The sequence below is a fragment of the Eretmochelys imbricata genome, chromosome 10, assembly GCF_965152235.1.
Source record: "Eretmochelys imbricata isolate rEreImb1 chromosome 10, rEreImb1.hap1, whole genome shotgun sequence".
NCBI lineage: Eukaryota > Metazoa > Chordata > Testudines > Cheloniidae > Eretmochelys > Eretmochelys imbricata.
The window spans coordinates 34,686,870-34,705,481 of record NC_135581.1 but is presented as its reverse complement, the minus strand read 5'-3'; the positions used below and the strand labels follow the sequence as shown (position 1 = coordinate 34,705,481).

Here is an 18,612-nt window from a genome sequence, read left to right as displayed (position 1 = left end):
TGCGGGATACTTTATGTTTGAAGAAGACTGTGTAAGGTGGGTCAGCCATGAGAGCTCCCTCCTAGTGGATGTAATAGCCACTAGGAATGCAACCTTCATGAAAAGATGTAGCAGGAAGCTTGTCGCCATGGGCACAAATGGACAGCTGCTGAGGGTGTGGAGGACTAAATTGAGGTCCCATGGTGGGTTAGGATTCCTAACTTCAGAGTAGGAATTGGAGAGGCCTTTGAAAAAGCGTTTAGTAAGTGGGTATGGAAAAGTAGAGAATCCATCTACTTTGTGATGGAATGCTGTGATTGCAGATAGATGTACTCATATCAAACTCACAGAAAGGCTCGTCTTTTTTAGTTCTAGCAAGTAGTCTAGTATGAGTGATAAGGGGACTGACAGAGGTGTGGCCTGTTTGTGTTGGCACCATGAGTCGAATTGCCTCCATTTATGCATGTATGTGAGTTTGGTAGTTGTCCTACGGCTGTTTAACAAAAAGTTTTATATGCCTCTGGAGCATTTCAGTTCAGATCCCGAGAGCCAGGCAATAACCACGCTTTGAGTTGGAGTCTTTGAGGATCCTGATGGATGACACAGTGTGCGTCCTGCGATAGCAGCCGAGGTAGAAGTGGGAGCATGCATGGTGGACAGACCACCATGTGGAGAAGGTTTGCCGAGACCATGTGGGGGCTATTAGGATCACTCTGAATCTGTCCTGCCTGATCTTGTGAAGCATGCAGGCTAGGAGAGGGTGGGAGGGAAGGCGTATAGGAGGGGAGTGTTCCATTTGATGAGGAAGGCGTTGCCAAGAGAGCGTGGACCAAGTCCTGCCGTGGAGCAAAACTGGGGGCATTTGGTATTTTGTGTGGTTATGAAAAGATCTATTGTTAGAAACCCCCAAGTCTGAAAAATGTTTAGGAACACAGCATGCGTATTCAGCTCCCACTCGTGACTTGATAGAAGTTCCTCCGCAGGGTATCCACTGTGATATTATGACAACCAGGAAGGTAAGAGGATGTAATCTGGACATTATGCTTGATGCACCATTGCCAGAGTCACATGGCTTCCACACAGAGGGAGTGTTATTGTGCTCCCCCTAGGAGGTAATGGACACCCTTGTCCTAGAAAAATTGCTACAGGGTCTCCCCGAGAATATCTGAGTCTGGGTCAGGCGACATCAGCCAAGTACAGTCGATGCAACGGTCAAGCTGACTGAGGAATACAGGGAGGCAGATGTCCCCCGAAAGGAGGGCCGACCCTATAAGGACATAGAGTAGGGGAAGAAACCGAGGGAACCCCTCCCCGGGAAAGGCCCAGAGAGGAAGAAGGAGGAACCCCGAGGAGCTCCCAGTAGAGCTGGCATGATGGTTTGCAGACAGTGCGGGCAGCCAGGACATAAAAGGGAGACTGCCTTGATATGGAATGATGGTAGGCTGTATTTTGTGTCTGGTCTAATGCTGGAGGGCAAGAAAGGGGTCAGAAGCTGTCCACCACCCCGGTGGATACTGCTTCAGCCTGCTCGCTTGTCCAGAGGGGGCTGATAAAACCACACTGGATAATTCCAGGTGCACAGATGGCCCTGGAGTGTATCCACGGGGACTGGAGATACTGCCTAGTGGCCCAGGTGCCCCTAGAAGTGCGGGGCAGCTTTAAATGGAAGTGGGTTGGGGTAGTAGAGAGGTTACCATACCCCATTGTGGTGGGTATGGACTGGGGCCCTCCCCCCAGAGGGAAAAGGAAAGGTTCCCAAAGAAGGGAGTTGAGATCCCTAGACAGACAAGCCCCAGTCAGGAAGAGGAGCAGGGTCCTTGCGGAAGCAAACACAGAAACTCTAGATAAGAAAGCCCAGATGGGTAGAAAGAGAGGGAGGAGTTGTGGGGGAATTGGCCAGCCGAAGCCCCTTAGTGGAAGAAAAGGGGCAACTGGAGCTCCTCACAATGCAGCTCCCAGAAGAGGAGACATGGACTCCACTTGGTGGCTTGGGAGAACCCAAGGCCCAGGGTGTCCTTGAGAAGGTCAGGATGGACCCCAGCCCCCTACTGGAAGAAAAGGAGATAAAGGTGAAAGGATGCCCACAAGGGTGCGATTGGTGTGAGGACCTGTGGGTGGCGGCAGAGCTACAGGGGCATCCACCCCCCACAGTGTACTTTCTGCAGGGGTAGGGGGAGGATGAAGGAACACCACGAAAAGGATGCCGGGGAATCACCCAGAAGAAGGGGAGACACTCCCCTGGCTGAATCCCACTGGTAGGGGGTGAAGAGGACGAGGAAGGACGAACCAGGCAAATCATTAAGTGGGGGGAGGTGTGTTCAGGGCGCTGGCTAAGAAACTTTGAGCCAGGCCTCTATCACACCAGCTTCAATCAAGAAAGGAGAATTGGAGCTGGCTGAGTAAGCCCAGGCCTGAGTGGCATATGGGGAACAGCTGCCAGCCATGTTAGCCAGGGGCTATATAAAGGCTGGCAGGAAAGAAGCCAGGGAGTTGGAGCTCGTCCCTGCTGGCTGCAGGAGTTAGCAGTCCCTGGGGCTGTGATACTGAAGTTGTTTGTAGCTAGAAAGTGACGGGAAAGTAAACTGAAATAAAGAGCACAGGTGATTGCACCAATGCAGAGGTCTCCCGCTGGTTTGTGGGAGCAGCAGGGGCAGTAGGTCTTCAACCATCGACTGTACTGGTTTTGGGAATCCCGATCGATGAAGCCAGGAAGCCCTCCTCATAACCACCGTGGTCGCTATCGATCTTGCTGCTGAATCTGCAGAGTCAAGAGTGGCCTGTAATGCTGTTGTGGTTATGAGTTGACCTTCTGCAATAACTGGTTTGAACTGTTCCTTTGTCTCTTCTGGAATAAACTCAATAAATTCAGAGAAGTTTGCATAGTTATTGTGGCCATATTTTGCCACTAACGCTTCATAGTTAGCTATTCTCAAGTGTAAGGTCAAGAAAGAGTATGCTTTGCGGCCAAAGAGGTTGAGCCACGTACAGTCTTTGTCATAAGGGGTGTTTCTGGGGTATTGTTGTCTACCCCATTCATTGACTGTGTCAATCACTAATGAATTCGGCATTGGATGCAAAAGGAGAAATTCAGTTCCCTTTGCAGACACATAGTACTTTTTAAAATCAGACCTCTCACAGGTAAGTGGGATTGTTGCTGGGGTTTGCCACAGCAACTTTACAGGTTCCGTAATCACAACATTCATAGGAAGGGCGATTTTGAATGAGGTCTATGTGTGCACAATATCTACTAGTTTATGTAGACACTCCTGGACTTCTTTGAGAAAAATGTCCAGTGAGGTGGCAACTCTGATAGAGGTCTCGGAATTGTTTGAAGTCATTACCTGTGTTGGGAGGTGGGGGCATAATAGCGTCATCAGGTGAAGATGAAGAGATATGGACTTCAGGTGGGCTGTCCTGGTCAGAGAGTTCTTCCTCCTCTTCATCCCCCTGTTCTGAAGTTTCAGGTGGTCCCTGTGCTGCTGATAAGGGTGATTGCTGTGTGCTAGCTCTGGGAAGGATGGCAGATCTATGTTGTGATGGTGGATATGCTGTCCATTGGCTCCAAAATAGCCACTGGGGTGGGAAAGGCACAGGTGGCATCCAGGGATGTCCATACCAGGGTTGGTTCTGAAGGTCCACCAGGCAGGTCTTATATGGAGGGGCAGGCGTGATGGGAGCAGCACAGGGGAGGAATGTTGTGGAGAGTACATGACATCATCTTCTCCATCTTCATCCTTGCTTGAGAATTGTGGAGTGGAAAGAGATAGAGAGCTGGGTTGAGTAGGTACTGCGAGGACAGAGGTACCTAGGTATTGAGGAAACAGTGAGGAAACCAAAAATTTTTGGTGCATGAATTGCTGCAAAGTGGATGCCATCGGTACCAAATGCCAGTCAGTGCCGATGTGTGACTGGAGTGCAGGATGTGTGCACTTGGCGGTGCCGTCAGCTGTGGGGGTGCCGAGTGTTTAGTCATCTCTGGCAGTACTGCAGCCTGGGGTTTCATTTACCCCTTAGTGCCTGTGTCCGAGCACAGCCGTTTGGTGACTTTCGTATTCTTGGTGCGGAGGGTCCCATTGTTTGGAATGACTGATGCAGTAGGTCCTGAGAGTGTTTGCCTGCTAGAGGAGCGCCTTTTCTTGACCAACTCCAGAGTCAGGGACATGGTAACCCATTTTTTTGCCGCCTTCTGGGCGGGTTGATTAGAAGCCTGGGCCATGGAAGAAGGGCCCATGTCAGAGGCTGTAGTCTGCGATCTCTGGCTAGGAGGGGTGCGTACCTCAGGCTCAGACGCTGGACGGAGAGACTTCTCCATGAGGAGAAGTTTGAGTTGGAGATCTCTCGCCTTCCTGGAATGGGCTTTGAGGTTGTGACAGTGCGAGCACTTCACTGTCTCAGCGAGACATATAATTGCAAGACACACTGAGAGTGCCCATTCGAGAGAGGTATAGAAAGCCTGCAGGTAAGACAGCATTTGAACCCTGGGAAGCCAGGCATGCCCCTTAGGGAAGGTACTCGCCCCATAAAGGGAGATATGACTATTGAGCTGCAGCGGTGAAAACTGAAACCTACAGCCCTATAACAAAAAGGACAGGGATAAAGTAATAAAGATCTCTAAATAGAAGAAAACCTAAAAACTAGGGAAACTATGCTACCCAGAAATCCGAGAGGCGCTGCTAGTTGCTCCAACTTGAGCCAATAGTGGTAGAGAAGGAACTGAGGGAGGGTTGGTCGCACAGCGCCAGTTAATCGCCTGAAGCGACGCAAGATGGGGACGGTGCATGTGCAACCCCACTCGGCACTGCTTCCATAAATCTCCAATTATGAGCGCAGGGGTGCACAAACACCTAAAGTGGAGCATCCATAGGGACATCACTCAAAGAAGAACTCCAATTTCCAGTGACACTAAGTGTTTAAATGGCACTTACCAACTGACTGTATTTATCTGTACCCCATAGGCCTCCTACCCACCTTTACTCCCCAAGCATAGGGCCTGGTATCTTCTCAGACTTAGAAGTCTGATCCAATTTGGGCCTGGGTATTAGGTAAGAGGGCCTGTTTTCCATGTCTTCCAGCATGCCATAGCCCCAAGAGGCAACTAATGTATGGGGAACAGAAGGTGCTAGCTGGGTGCTCATGCTACTCCTTTCCAAAGGCTAAAATCTACCCACATCTGCTGAAGCCACATTGCAAGGGAAGTGGGAAGCTGAAAGATGACACTGCACAGTGGCTCCTAGAGACCTCCATCCTGTAGTTCTAGAGTGGGCAAGAAGGAGCAAGTCATAGGTGATACACTACATCTCCTTTAAAAAGCAGCAGGTGCCCCAGGCAATGTGTTGCACACTGCCCAGCTGCCTGAAAGGATATAACCACAAATCCTAGGCAATATGGCCCCACGATGGGATGGGCAGAAGTTAGCAGACATGACCCCAGTCTATAGGCTCAGTGGGACAAATTCAGCCCTATTGTGCTTCTGTTTCTATCAATAGGCTTAGACCAGGGCTGCATCTGGCCCTGTACGTTTGACACAGATTAAGGAAGGGAATTGTTCATTCTCAGAACATGGCCGGCTAAGAAGCAATGGTCTCACAGTAAAGGAAAGTTTAGGTTAGAAATAAAAATAAAAATTCTTAAGCGTAAGAGAAGTTAAGCAGAGGGATATATGTTCAAGGCACCATCAATGTGGACAGGCAAAGAGAAGTTAGAGAGAATCATAGAATATCAGGGTTGGAAGGGACCTCAGGAGGTCATCTAGTCCAATCCCCTGCTGAAAGCAGGACCAATCCCCAACTAAATCATCGCAGCCAGGGCTTTGTCAAGCCTGACCTTAAAAATATCTAAGGAAGGAGATTCCACCACCTCCCTAGGTAACGCATTCCAGTGTTTCACCACCCTCCCAGTGAAAAAGTTTTTCCTAATATGACATAGGCAAAAACAGAGGTCAGTTCTGGTGGGTCCTACTCGGAGCGGATTGTTTTTACGCAGTTACAGCTAGCTAATATTTTGGTTTTGTAATGTTACTATGATCCTTTGAAGGAAGAGCAGGCTCCTCTGAGCGAGTTCTAGGGTCTTTCTGCTCCTCCAGGTCCTTGAGAATCTTGTCTAGATCCCACTTCTCGATATCCTGAAAGAATAAAACCAATGGTAAGGGAAAATTCATCCCCAAGAGATTATTACAAAGGTAAAAATCACAAAGGCCTATACTCCATGGGATAAGTTCTCCTGAGTACCTTTACCATGCAGAAGTATCTGAATGCATGAACAGCATATGGACACCTGCCTTCCTGAACTCCGCCAGTGTCATGTTGCTGTCATTCCCCAGCAGAAGAACCTGTACTCCACTGGAGACATGGGTCCTACAGGATAGACCTACAAAACTTGGCATGGCTATCTAGAAGAGGGGAGCTACTGCCTGGTGCCTCCCATTGTCTGCATTCAACTGCAATGACTGAGCAGATCTGATGTGACCAAGTGCAATCTAAGTGCTGAGAGAGCCTAGCTGGAGGGACTGATGCTCAACATGATAAGAGTGGAGGAACTTCCGGCCCTATCTGAATAAGCTGCTGAGTCTGGGATGGATGCAGTAATATGGACTGAATCAGCACCTCCTCAGGGTCAGAAATACAAGACCCATCTCTCTAATATCCACCTGACATCCCACTCCGCTTACTGTGGTCACCCTCTCCCCCAACCTATAACTCAGTTCCAGCAGCTAAACACACGCTGGAGTCCCTTCCTAACAGCTGGTCCCTCCTTCCCTCTCATGCCAATCAGCAACACAGATTCAGCCCAAGTCTCAGTGAAATGTTAACACTGTGTTTCCTATCAGATAATGCATCCCACTCCCCACACCCACTTCTGCAGCGGGCTCCTCCTTTCAGGATCACTGACCCCTATAAAAATAGATGAGGAAAAATCATGAAGGCAGAGAGACAGTCAGGTGGATCATGCCCTCTTCTCTTCCAAGAGAAAGGATACAGAGCCTGATCCTGAGAGGTGCTGAGCACTTGTAACTTCCACTGATTTCAAAGGGAGCTGTGGATCCTCAGCAACTTTCAGGATGAGGTATGTAGCCCCCTTCCTTGGTTTTCTCCCTGTTCTACCTTACTTAAAGGCAGATGGGTTCCTGCCCTAGGAACACTATTTCTACAGCACAGCCAGCAGCAACCTGGATCTCAGAATTGGTTGTCCAATAAGAAAGTGGGATGGCCTCAAATTATTCATCACCATATATAATTAGCTATGTGCACTCTTCCCACAATTTAGGCTGGAGAGGAGCTAGCTACATGAAGCCAGAGGAGGAAGTTAGCAAAGCAGCAAGCCAAGCAGGCCACCATCCTCCTCTTCTACTTTTCAGTGAGGAGAGAGAGTTTTCAACTGCAACCTTAGCTCAAATGTTCTGGTCAATAAATGCACCCAGGAGTTGTAAGCAGAGATCTGCAGCTTGGCAAGCAAACACTAAAGCCCAAAGGTGCCTAAATACCTTTGAGGATCTGGGTCTAAATATTTACATACCCCTTCTTCAGACCAGGTTTGTGTTTTCTTGGGCTGCTGTAACAGTAAGATGTTTCCCAGCATGCAAATACCCATCCTGGGTCTGCGCTGGAATTCATGGGATATCAGTGGCTCACTAAAGTTCAACATTCACAGCTCTTTACTTTATATACTGAGGAGAAACATCGTCTGGTGGCTAAATATCAGGAAATGTCAGAATTTATCGATTCCTCTCAAAGCCTTCCCTGGGCTTAAAAATGCAAATACCAAAATACCCAACCTGCCCACAATGCTCGCTTTATTATATTACTAGTCATTTACAGACAGCTTTTCATATAGAAAGTGTCTGTCCTGACTGTGACTTAAGGCACAACATTAATTAAAAATATACCTGCTTAAAGTAAAGACACTAGGCTTGGATCCTTCATTACACTCTACATGGAGACACCACTGCATCCATCCTATTGATGTCAATGGGTGCCACTTGAGCATAATGAATAGCAGGATCTTGGCCTAAATTGTATTAAAAACTAAAATATAAAAGAAGCCAACAGCTGACTACTCCCTAATTATAAAACCAGGTCAGTATTTTGAAGACTCAACTTAGGTAACTATTTTTGAAAATTTAGGCCTTATACAGTTACTCATTTATGGCATAAGAACATAAGAACGGCCATTCTGATCAGACCAATGGTCCATCTAGCCCTGTATCCTGTCTTCCGACTGTGGCCAATGCCAGGTGCTTCAGAGGGAATGAACAGAACAGGCAATCACTGAGTGATCCATCCCCTGTTATCCAGTCCCAGCTTCTGACAATCAGAGGGCTAGGGACACCCAGAGCATGAGGTTATATACCTGACCATCTTGGCGAATAGCCATTGAAGGACCCATCCTTCATGAACTTATCTAATTCTGTTTTTAATTCTGTTATAGTTTTGGCCTTCACAACATCCCCTGATGATGAATTCCACAGGTAGACTGTGTGTTGTATGAAGTACTGTACTTCCTTTGCTTGTTTTAAACCTGCTGTCTATTAATTTCATTGGGTGACCCCTGGTTCTTGTGTTATGTAAAGGGATAAATTACACTTCCTTATTTACTTTCTCTACACCATTCATGATTTTACAGACCACTATCATACATCGTTTTCAGAGTAACAGCCGTGTTAGTCTGTATTCGCAAAAAGAAAAGGAGTACTTGTGGCACCTTAGAGACTAACCAATTTATTTGAGCATGAGCTTTCGTGAGCTACAGCTCACTTCATCGGATGCATACCGTGGAAACTGCAGCAGACTTTACATCGTTTTAGTCGTCTCTTTTCCAAGCTGAAAAGTCCCAGTCTTTTTAATCTCCCCTCATATGGAAGCTGTTTCTTATCCCCAATCATTTTTATTGCCCTTCTCTGTACCTTTTCTAATTCTAATACATCTTTTTTTAGATGGGCTGACCAGAACTGCATGCAGTATTCAATGGGCATACCATGGATTTATATAGTGACATTAGGATATTTTCTGTCATTTTATCTACCCTTTCCTAATAGTTCCTGACATACTGTTAGCTTTTTTGACAGCCTGCAATTGAGTAGATGTTTTCAGAGAACTATCCACAATGACGCCAAGATCTCTTTCTTGAGTGGTAACAACTAATTTAAATCTTATTTTGTATGAGTAACAGGATCAGGCACTTAACACGAAAGAACTTGCAGATTGATTTTTCTCCCCCACTGAAACATATTTTCAAATGTCATTTTTTAATAAAAACATACCTGTCCAGCCCATAAAATAATAGCATCAGGACAATGACTATTTAAAAATATTGATGACATTTTGAAAAGGAAGTTGGCTGTCACTTACATTGTAACTCCATAGCAATTACACCACGCACACACTAATTAGCTTCATTCTAATATTGTAAGTTGCAGCTAAAAGTCTGATTAAGGACAAAAGTCTGATGATGGCTACAAACTGAAACCTGTGTCAGTGACATGAAACTAGTCATGGCTCAGCAGCTCCTCCTGAGATTTCTTGGTCTGGAAAGAGTGAGGAGCATCTCTCAAGAGGGAGTGACAGACAGACAATGGAGGTTATTATAATGAGAACTGTGTTAGATCTCAGCACTGATACAGTTTTATCAAAGGATCTCAGTGAAAGCTCTGAATTTACATGTTCGCTGTAATTATGGTGTCATTGGCAACCAGCTTCTTTTTAAATGATATTAAAATAATATATTTAAATAATAATAATAATAAATAATATTTAAATAATATATTAATATAATAATATATTTAAATAAATATAAACACTGATGTATCATGTACATAATTATATTGTCAGGTCCACTCCCGCACATCCTTATCACATGAGCAAAGACTATTATAGGGCGTCCGATAAGGCCCGGCAGCAAAGGAGTTAAGGGTTTGCAGGATTTGACTGATAATAAAAGAGATGACTTGTGAAAGTCAGTCTATGAGATATGCCTCTTTAAGTGAGTTACTATGGCCCCAAACCAAAGCACAGATTTAATTTTAAGCATGAGTAGTTCCATTGACTTCAATGGGGCTTCTCATGCTTAAAGTGAGGCATGAGTTTAACTACCTTCAGGAGCTGGGGATTAAATAGGGGCTAGTTTTCAAAACCAGGTTGTAAACAGGTCACCTCCTGCACACCCCCTTGTGGCCAGGGATGGCCCTGCATCAGCCCCTGCCTCACTTTTCCCCTCAAGGGCCCTCTTCAATAACTCACAGATTCTTTTGCCCTTCTTAGGGTCTCATGTATTAAATTAACAAATACTCAAAAGAGAAGTTTTCCAGTCCATCTGTTTACCCCTCTTATCAGGTCACTCCCAGGCCTTTCATACCTGTAGTCTCACATTTCTCTGGTGGAGCCTATTTGCTCAGTACTTGCAACCTCTGTACTCCACTCAACTTCCCCAGCCCCAAGCTTCCTGCTGCTGTTTACAGAGGAATCAGTTGATCTCTGCTCAGGTGCGCCTCCTTAGGAACTAGGGTCGGCTGACCAAGGCTTCTACCCCTTAATGCACAAACCACCCTATTACACACATGCATAAGTTGTGTATACAAGGGCCTGATTCTGCTCTTTTACACCAAGGTAAAATCCACTGAGCCTGACTCTTTCACTTATGCTGGTGCAAATCAAAAGTAACTCTACTGACGTCAACGAGTTGTACTTGTGTAAAATGGATACTGAAAGGACAATCAGGCCCATTGACTTGAACAGAGCTACTCCTGATATCCACTAGTAGGGCTAAGATCAGAATTAGGCCCAAAAATGCTTGGACAAAGTCTACACAGGGAATTGCTGGCTCAAGCTAGGCAGCTCAGTGCACAAAAAGGCAAGTGCGTGTATACTATGCATATGTAGTTACGGTTATGTTTTGAGAGCGCAGCTTCAATACTGATTTTTGTAAATTTGTCCTGTAAAGTTTGTGGCATGTTGAAGAATCTGTACTTTGACCCCACTGAAGGCTCTGAACAGAAATCCAAAGGTTCTCATGGTAGTCAGCCACGAGGCAATGTATTTTAATTTATTAAATAAAGAACTGTTAATTTTCTATTTTAGCACACAGGTGGCTATCTCATGAGTGCTACACTGATCCTGGGGAGCTGGTAGACCAGAAGAGCAGCAGCCAAGGGTAGGAGACTGGATCACGTCTCTCAGTCTGATTTCTCTCACAGTCACCAAACAAGAAGTTTCTGTTCCACTGATGTTAAAATTTCTCTCAGACAATCATATTTCAGCTGCAATTCCATGACAGCAGCAAGTCACCGACCCCACCAATTAAGCTTCAAAAACTGGTACCCCAGTAAAAGAAATGGGGAAGTTCTCAACACTGTTGATGTTACTGTCTGGCCATGACAAATATACCTCTCGTTACAATGTCAGAACTCTCTGCAACCAGACGGCTAGAAAGATCACCACGTATTGCATCCACATCAGAGATTCTGTGCCCTGTGTCCTTGAACATGGACACTCCCTGTTCTGATCAATGAGATTAACTTCCAACATGGCTTACTTGTACCTTTAAGGCAGGGCCTGCTTTTTTTGTTCCAGGTTTGTACAGCACCTAGTACAATGGGGCCCTGGCTGTGATTGGGGCTCCTAGGTGCTACTGCAATATAAATTCATAATGACATGGTGTGTGCAGAATTGGATATTCATATTCTCTTATTGTCAATGAACATTCTGCACCCAATGCATTATCCATCATGCTAGATACCTAAGCAATCACTGAAGAAAACTACCCCTTTGCCCCACCTACCTGCAATGAAAAGAGCATCAGCCCTCGAGGGTGTTCAGCTGAAGTGGCTCCTTGCTCATTTTCTGCTTTAGTGATTCTTTCTAGATTGTCACTGATAGTCTCCAATGGTGATTTTGTTTTTAGTTCTGAATTGCCTCCATCTCCAGATGGTGCCTCTAAGGTCACCTTAGAGAGTATTTTTGTTTCTATCATCTTTCGTCTCTCTTCACTGTTGTTTGCATTTACAAAATATGGCCCTTTCATAGACAGTACTTTATTAGTCCAAAAGTCTTTTGTTTCCCTGTCTTTTCCATTGCCCAGTTCTTTCCCTCTGAGAGTTTGATCTGTAGGATCTGCAAGGACTGCTCTCTGTTGGCTTGAAGTGTCTTCAGGCAGGTTAGCAAAAGCATATGTCTGATCTCTTACCAATGGTACATTTTCTCTTCCCACAGCTTGGGTAACATCCATTTCTTTCTGAAGATCTGAACTTTCTAGGTCTCCATTCCAAGTCTCTCTGGAGTGTTCCACAGATTCTGATATTTGCTATAGATACAGAAAATGCCCCACAGAAGAGACAATCATTCCCCTCACCAAAGCAATAAAGAGACATACAATAAACCAAGTAGAACTGATTGGCTGATGGAGGTTCAAATTGAGTGGGCATCTAATAACTGCCTGGGTCAGGTCTCATCTCTGAGATTTGTTACAAAGCAGAATGAGATTCATTTTGTAAAAACAGTAACTGTAGGAAGTGCTGGATGCACCTGAAACCCCTTTAGCCCAGTGCCTTGTTATTCTGTGTTATTGCTTACATACAGATCCCAGCTCAATAGGAAAGGGGATACAAGAAGCTGGTGTCCTGAGGCCAAAATACTGGAGCTGGCCTGCTCCCCAGCTAGCTTTCTGTAATCAGTGAGTTTCATCACTCCAGGTGCAATGTAATCCCGTTATCTATGAATGGTTCTATGCCCAGTTTTTAACGTCATACAATTACTTCTTGATATACCCACCCTAACTACTTCATCTCTAGTTTCTGTATATGGAGTATGGTAATTGGAGACATTTCACACAGTGAAAGGCTTGCAAGTTAACCTGCTGCATAGCCTACTTTTAATGCTTGGATGATGTATGGCTTCACAGATCATCCTATGGGTAGGAGCTGGTCAGTGGCTGAGGGACAATTATCTATTGTAGAAAGGTTCATAGACTCAGTGTTCTACAGTGTTTTCCCTAACAAATCAGTGTCTCCTGCAATGCATACATCATAATTCCTGACAAGTACGTACTGCCTGCATCTCCACCTGTCAGCTACTACTGCAAGACAGCCAGCATCATCTCCATCATAGAGCAGGAGCTCATTCAAAACCAGGCTCATTTGATTTTGGGGACACTGAAGGGCTCCTTGGGAGAGAGCGTGACCAGGCCAGTGAGGGGAAGAAAGAGGGCCAGAGCCTTTGGGAGGGAGAATGAGGATCCACACTATAAGCCTCTAAAGAAAGGACCCACCCTCCCGACAGACGGTGGGCAGAGAATAAGGGGATAACAAGAGGAAGTGCAAGAAGGTGGGACTAAGAGAAAAGGGCCCAGATCCCAAGAATAGAGAGACAAAGTGAGCCTACAAAAATAGATGAGGAATAGAGAGAGAAAGAGAGACGCAGACCCAAGATGAGAAAAAGGGCCCAGGTACTTATATCACACAGTGCGACCTAAAAATCTACTGCAATATTAAGTAGCTGCACTGCCGACAACCACAGAATATATGGCTGCAGTAGTACAGTCAATAACCTGCATGTCTGTGTCTCCTGGAGAAAGATCTGTCAGTTCTTCCGACAAGTCAGGAATCAGATTGGGTAGATCTCGCTGGAAGATGAACAGCTCCCCATCTTCATCACAATCAGACTGCCATACAAAACAAAGAAATGAAAGGAAGGGCCAGCACATTTATACAGATGTTTCATGAGGGCATAAGTCATTTCTTTATCTCACAGTTAGCTATGGTGTTGAGGGATATCCTGCTGAGTCATATCAGTGGAGTGTCAACTACTCTACATCCAAAGAGTCTGAGATAAACTCTCTCTTTGGTGACTTAGCACATTAACGGGCTTCAATAACAAGAGCTAGATAAAATATTGGGTATGAACCCATGTCTAGTGAGATTAATGGCAAAAGTCCCATTGATATCAACGGGGACAAAAATAGGTAAGTATTCCAAAGCTTGAGAGGTACTGGGTTATCTGCAAATCCCAGTGACTGCAATGTCCAGTGCAATATCTAGAATGTACAAGTAGAAACCATACTTTACACCAAATGGAAGAATCAACACCCCCATATCAGGCAGACAGGCTCCAGCTTTCACTTTGCCTTTTATACCGCAAGGCATATCATCTCCAGTAACTCTTTGGGCTGGCAAATCCTGACTCCCTGGTGAGATTATTTTTCCTCCCCCTGCACTGCACAAGTTTGCTCTAGTCTTAATGAAATGCACATTAGGGGTGGCCAAAGTGCCCCCATTGATTGTATAACACAACCTGCCACTGCCCTCTTCAATACTAGAGCATACCACATCGAGATTACAGGTCTCAGGTGCAGCAGTATCTCTTGTTGTGAGCAGACACGGCTCAGATCAAGATGGAGCATTGCAAGCTGTGACATAGAGTCTCGGTAGGCTGCAGTTTTGTATTAAATATGAGGGGTACTGCAATCAGCTCTACTTTATGTAAATTAAGGACCATGGTCAAGCTACAGATAACATTTCAGTAGGATGCTTCCTCCAGATGCGTAGAAACAAAGAATGTTTTTGTATGAAAGAGACCTTGGACTGACTTACTATGAAATTAATATATGACACCATGGTACAAAAAGATCTTTTCAGTCATACTGTTATTAGTTATTTATTTCAATAGCACCTGGAAGCCCTGACTGAGATCAGGGCCCAAGTAAGAGGCAGTCCCTGCTCTAACGAACTTACAGTCTAAATAGACGTGATAGACAAAGGGTGGGATGGGAAACAGACATAGAGAATGTAAGTAATTTACCCAAGATCACACAGCTTTTCAGAGGCAGAACCAGGAACAAAAACCAGGTCATCTGGGTCCCAGTCCAGTACCCTATCTCCTAGACCACATTACCTCTTATGAGCATGATTAATGCCCACGTTGAAAGTTCCCTCATCTGTGCTACTCACAAGATGATCTCTGTATCACTAAGCCACACCCTAAATCTGAAGAAATAGTTTCCTTTGATGGTAAAATTAAGCTTCCTTTAAAGTTAAATAGGTTTGAAAACTATTATTACTTGTGTGTTCTCTGAAAATAGAGGTCTTACCTGGGCAGAATCACCAATACTTAAGCCAGGTCCCCATGGTCAAGGGATCACATCACAAAAGCCACTACAGTTCCTCCTTGCTGGTACTGTGCTGATCCAGGCCAGCTGCAGCCTTAAAGCAGATTCTCCTAATTGGCCCCTTTGTACTTAATCCTTTTACTTGCTAGGCTGGGAGAGGTGAACAAGCAATGTTCCTTCCCCTGTTGGAGTCTTCTGTTATGAGAGGGGAGGCAGCCTATATGCTACCTTCCTCCCAGTTAGCTGGGAGAGAGGGGATCCTTGCCCCATCCTGCACTACAAGTCTTCTGACCCCAGGCCCTTAAAGAAACAGTATGGTTCTTGGCAAGCATTAATTATTCTCCCAGGACCAACTTCTTCTCTGCCAACTGTTCCTGCCCTTCCCAAGCATCCACTCAGAAAGTCCCAGAAACATTAAGGGACACACCATGGAACAGGGGTAGATCCACAAAAGGATTTAGCTTCCTAACATTCATTGATTTCAATGAATGGTAGGAGCCAAAATACCTTTGAGGATCGGGGCCCTAGTCCCTATTACCCTTAAAGTAGACAGTCACCCTCTTAGAAGTACAAAAGACATGCTTGGAAAATAATAATGCCATATAGCTCTTATGCAGCACTTTTAATCTGTCAGTCTCAGTGTGCTTTACACAAAGGATGGTAAGTATCATTATCCCCACTTTACAGATGGGGAAACTGAGGTGCACTGGGTAGGGTGGGATGACTCTTCCACAGTCACACAGCGAGTCAGTGGCAGAGCAGCAAAGAGAACCCAGATCTTCTCTCTGCCAAGGATCATATTTCCATGATCTTCAGCCACAGAGAGGCATGTTCAGAGTCTTTCTGCCAGGCTCTAACAGTGCTACAATTAATACCCCAGCAGAATGAAGTAGAACAACAAAATAAATTCCATTTAAATGTGGTTATTTGCGTATTTCATGGTGTGCTTTTTGTTAGGCAGATGAACAACACAGGAGGCCTCATGCTGCGAGATGCCAGTGCCGCTGACTTCAATGAGAGTTGAGGATGCTCAGCACACTGTAGACTCAGGCCTGAGTTCAGTAGTGTTTGAGATGATGAAAACACAAGGGGGAGGATGGGCGCAGCAGTCTGACAATTACAGAACTCCTGGACTAACACCCACTACAGCACTGCTCCCAGCAGATGAGCGGTCCATTGAGAGTAGCGCTGGCTACTCAGGAGCTCCTCACTAATGAGGTGATCCTCAGCTGCTGCCATTCAGAGAGCCCTTTGTGGAACATAGTGAGGAAGGATGCTGGACAGCAATGCTTACCGTAGAGGTGTCAGACTCCAGAGATGGGATTTGGTCTTTCACTGCAGAGAGGATGGCCCCCCAGTGTAAGGTTCTGTTACCCCGGAAAGGGGTTGTAAGATCCTCAGATGAATCCTCTTTTTCCTGGCTTTGTCCTTCTGATGCCATTTGAAACAGCTCCCATATAACCAACTCACAGGCAAAATGGCTTCAGCATATGCCACTAAAGAAAACAGAGGTAGCGTCAGCACAGGGTAGGAATGGATCCCATGTGCATTAGCCTCAACTTAATTCTTGGGAGTCCTATCATTCTGATTGTTATACGGTCAGCAATACCCCAGCACTGGACATGATCTACAGTATAGTGGATTATATGGAGACTGTCTTTCTACCTGAGTCCCATGAGGCTGACATCTTTGTGCCCCTGGCATAATTTAGAACAGCCTCACAGCTGTTCTAAATTGTGCTGGCTTCTAATAGCACCCTCACACGTACCTCAGCTCACCCCTTACACTGGGAGAGGGGCAGAAAGGGGTGATGTGAAGTTGGTACTGCCAGCTCTATGCCAGTCAAAGGTTCCCCCATACCAAGGGAATGCTTTAAGTATATTTTGGGTTGCGAGAATAGCACAAAGGGGATACAAAGATCTGCCCTTTGGATTTTGACTTCTCAACATTTTTATGGAGAGTGGGTTCTTTCCTGGCTTCTTCCTACAGTCCATTAAGAAGGGGTATTTCACAAGGGGCAGTGGAGGCTGCCTCCTTGCTCACTGGATAATTAATACTATTTGGGAACCTTTTTGTTTTCAATTTGTGATACAATCATATGATTTCCACAGGAATTGAAAATGGGAGTAAATCTGTTCTAACTGGTAATTAAGGTTGGGAGGCTGCTATTGTGTGGAACTCAGTCACTGATTTAATTATGCTTATGATTATATTATCCTTCTCAAATCATTTGTATTGCCACGGGTTGACAGAGTGTTTTAAATACAGAGCAAGGTTCATTCTCTGCCCAAGGAGCTTACAATTTAAGATACACAAGGCGAATAACATGCCTGTGAATGCTTTGCACATCATCCATCTAATATGTCTCCTTTATCCATATCAGACAGTGTTGAGTTTGCATGGCATCTGATGCCTGACATGGGGCTGGATTTATGTGGTGAGATTAGCACAGGAATGACGTCACCTCTAGAGAATGAATGGGAGCTGCTGAGTGCAAGATTATTCCCACAGGGCTGGGATGAGTTGTTACCGGGGTTACTCCCCCATATAGAGTTCCCTGTATGAAACCCAAGATTTCTGTCATAGGTGGAGATAGTAACAGGAAACATAGGAATAGCCTGACTGGACCAGACCCAATGTCCATGTAGTCCACTGGCCAGCAACAGATGCTTCAGTGGAAGGTGCAACCACCCTTGTATTAGGTAGAAGTGAGATAATCTACCGTTCATTTTAGGTTATTCCCCTACTAATCCCTAATAGCTAGAAATTGCCTTAAAACCTGAATTATGACATTTAACATCTCTTCCAAAATTTGTTAGCATTATGACAATTCTGGATATTCTTGCTACCCATATAAATAATCCCTAGCTTTTATCTAGTGCTTTTCAACAGTCTATCTCAAAGCACTTCACAAAGGGGGGTCAGCATCATTATCCCCCTTCTATGGTTGAGGAAACTGAGGCACAGAGCAGTGAAGTGACCATGTTCACCCAGCAGGCCAGTGGCAGAGCACCAGGGTTCCCTCTCTCCATTACACCACACTTCCTCTGTCCAATCCATATGGACAATCTTTTGTTAATCTTACTAAAATGTTGACCTCAGTGACATTCTGTGACAGAGTTCCATGGATTAATTATGGGTTGTGTGAAAAAGTATTTCCTTATATCAGTTTTGAATTTGCCACCTTGTAATTCCATTGTGTCCACTTGTGTTAAGAGACTGGGAAAACAGAAGGTTCTGCTCTACCTTCTTGATACCATTCATTATTTTATAGGCTTTTATCATGTCCCCTCTTATTAGTCTCCTTTCTAAAGTAACTATCCCAGTCTTTTCAATCTTTCTCATATGAGACTTTCCATTACCCTAATCACTTTCATCACCCTTCTGTGAACTTCTTGTAATGTTGCAATATCCCTTTTGAGATGCAGTTATCAGTACTGCACACAGTATACTGCCACAACACTGATTGATAACGATGGCATTATAATATTCTCTATTATTCTCCAGCCCATTCTTTATGCCACCTAACATCTTGCTCGCTTT

At 45.1% G+C, this 18,612-nt stretch overlaps 1 protein-coding gene across 1 annotated transcript in view; it reads right to left on the bottom strand.

Annotated features, from left to right (window-relative positions):
• Positions 1–16,510, bottom strand: part of DNAAF8 (dynein axonemal assembly factor 8) — a 147,930-nt gene extending 131,420 nt beyond the window's left edge. The window contains exons 1-4 of the mRNA XM_077827455.1: positions 16,364–16,510; positions 13,513–13,626; positions 11,749–12,270; positions 5,998–6,100 (exon numbers count right to left, since the gene is read on the bottom strand). Of these exons, the coding sequence (XP_077683581.1) occupies positions 5,998–6,100; positions 11,749–12,270; positions 13,513–13,626; positions 16,364–16,510 (886 nt within the window). The remainder of the gene's footprint in view (positions 1–5,997; positions 6,101–11,748; positions 12,271–13,512; positions 13,627–16,363) is intronic.
• Between the last annotated feature and the right edge of the window lie 2,102 nt (positions 16,511–18,612).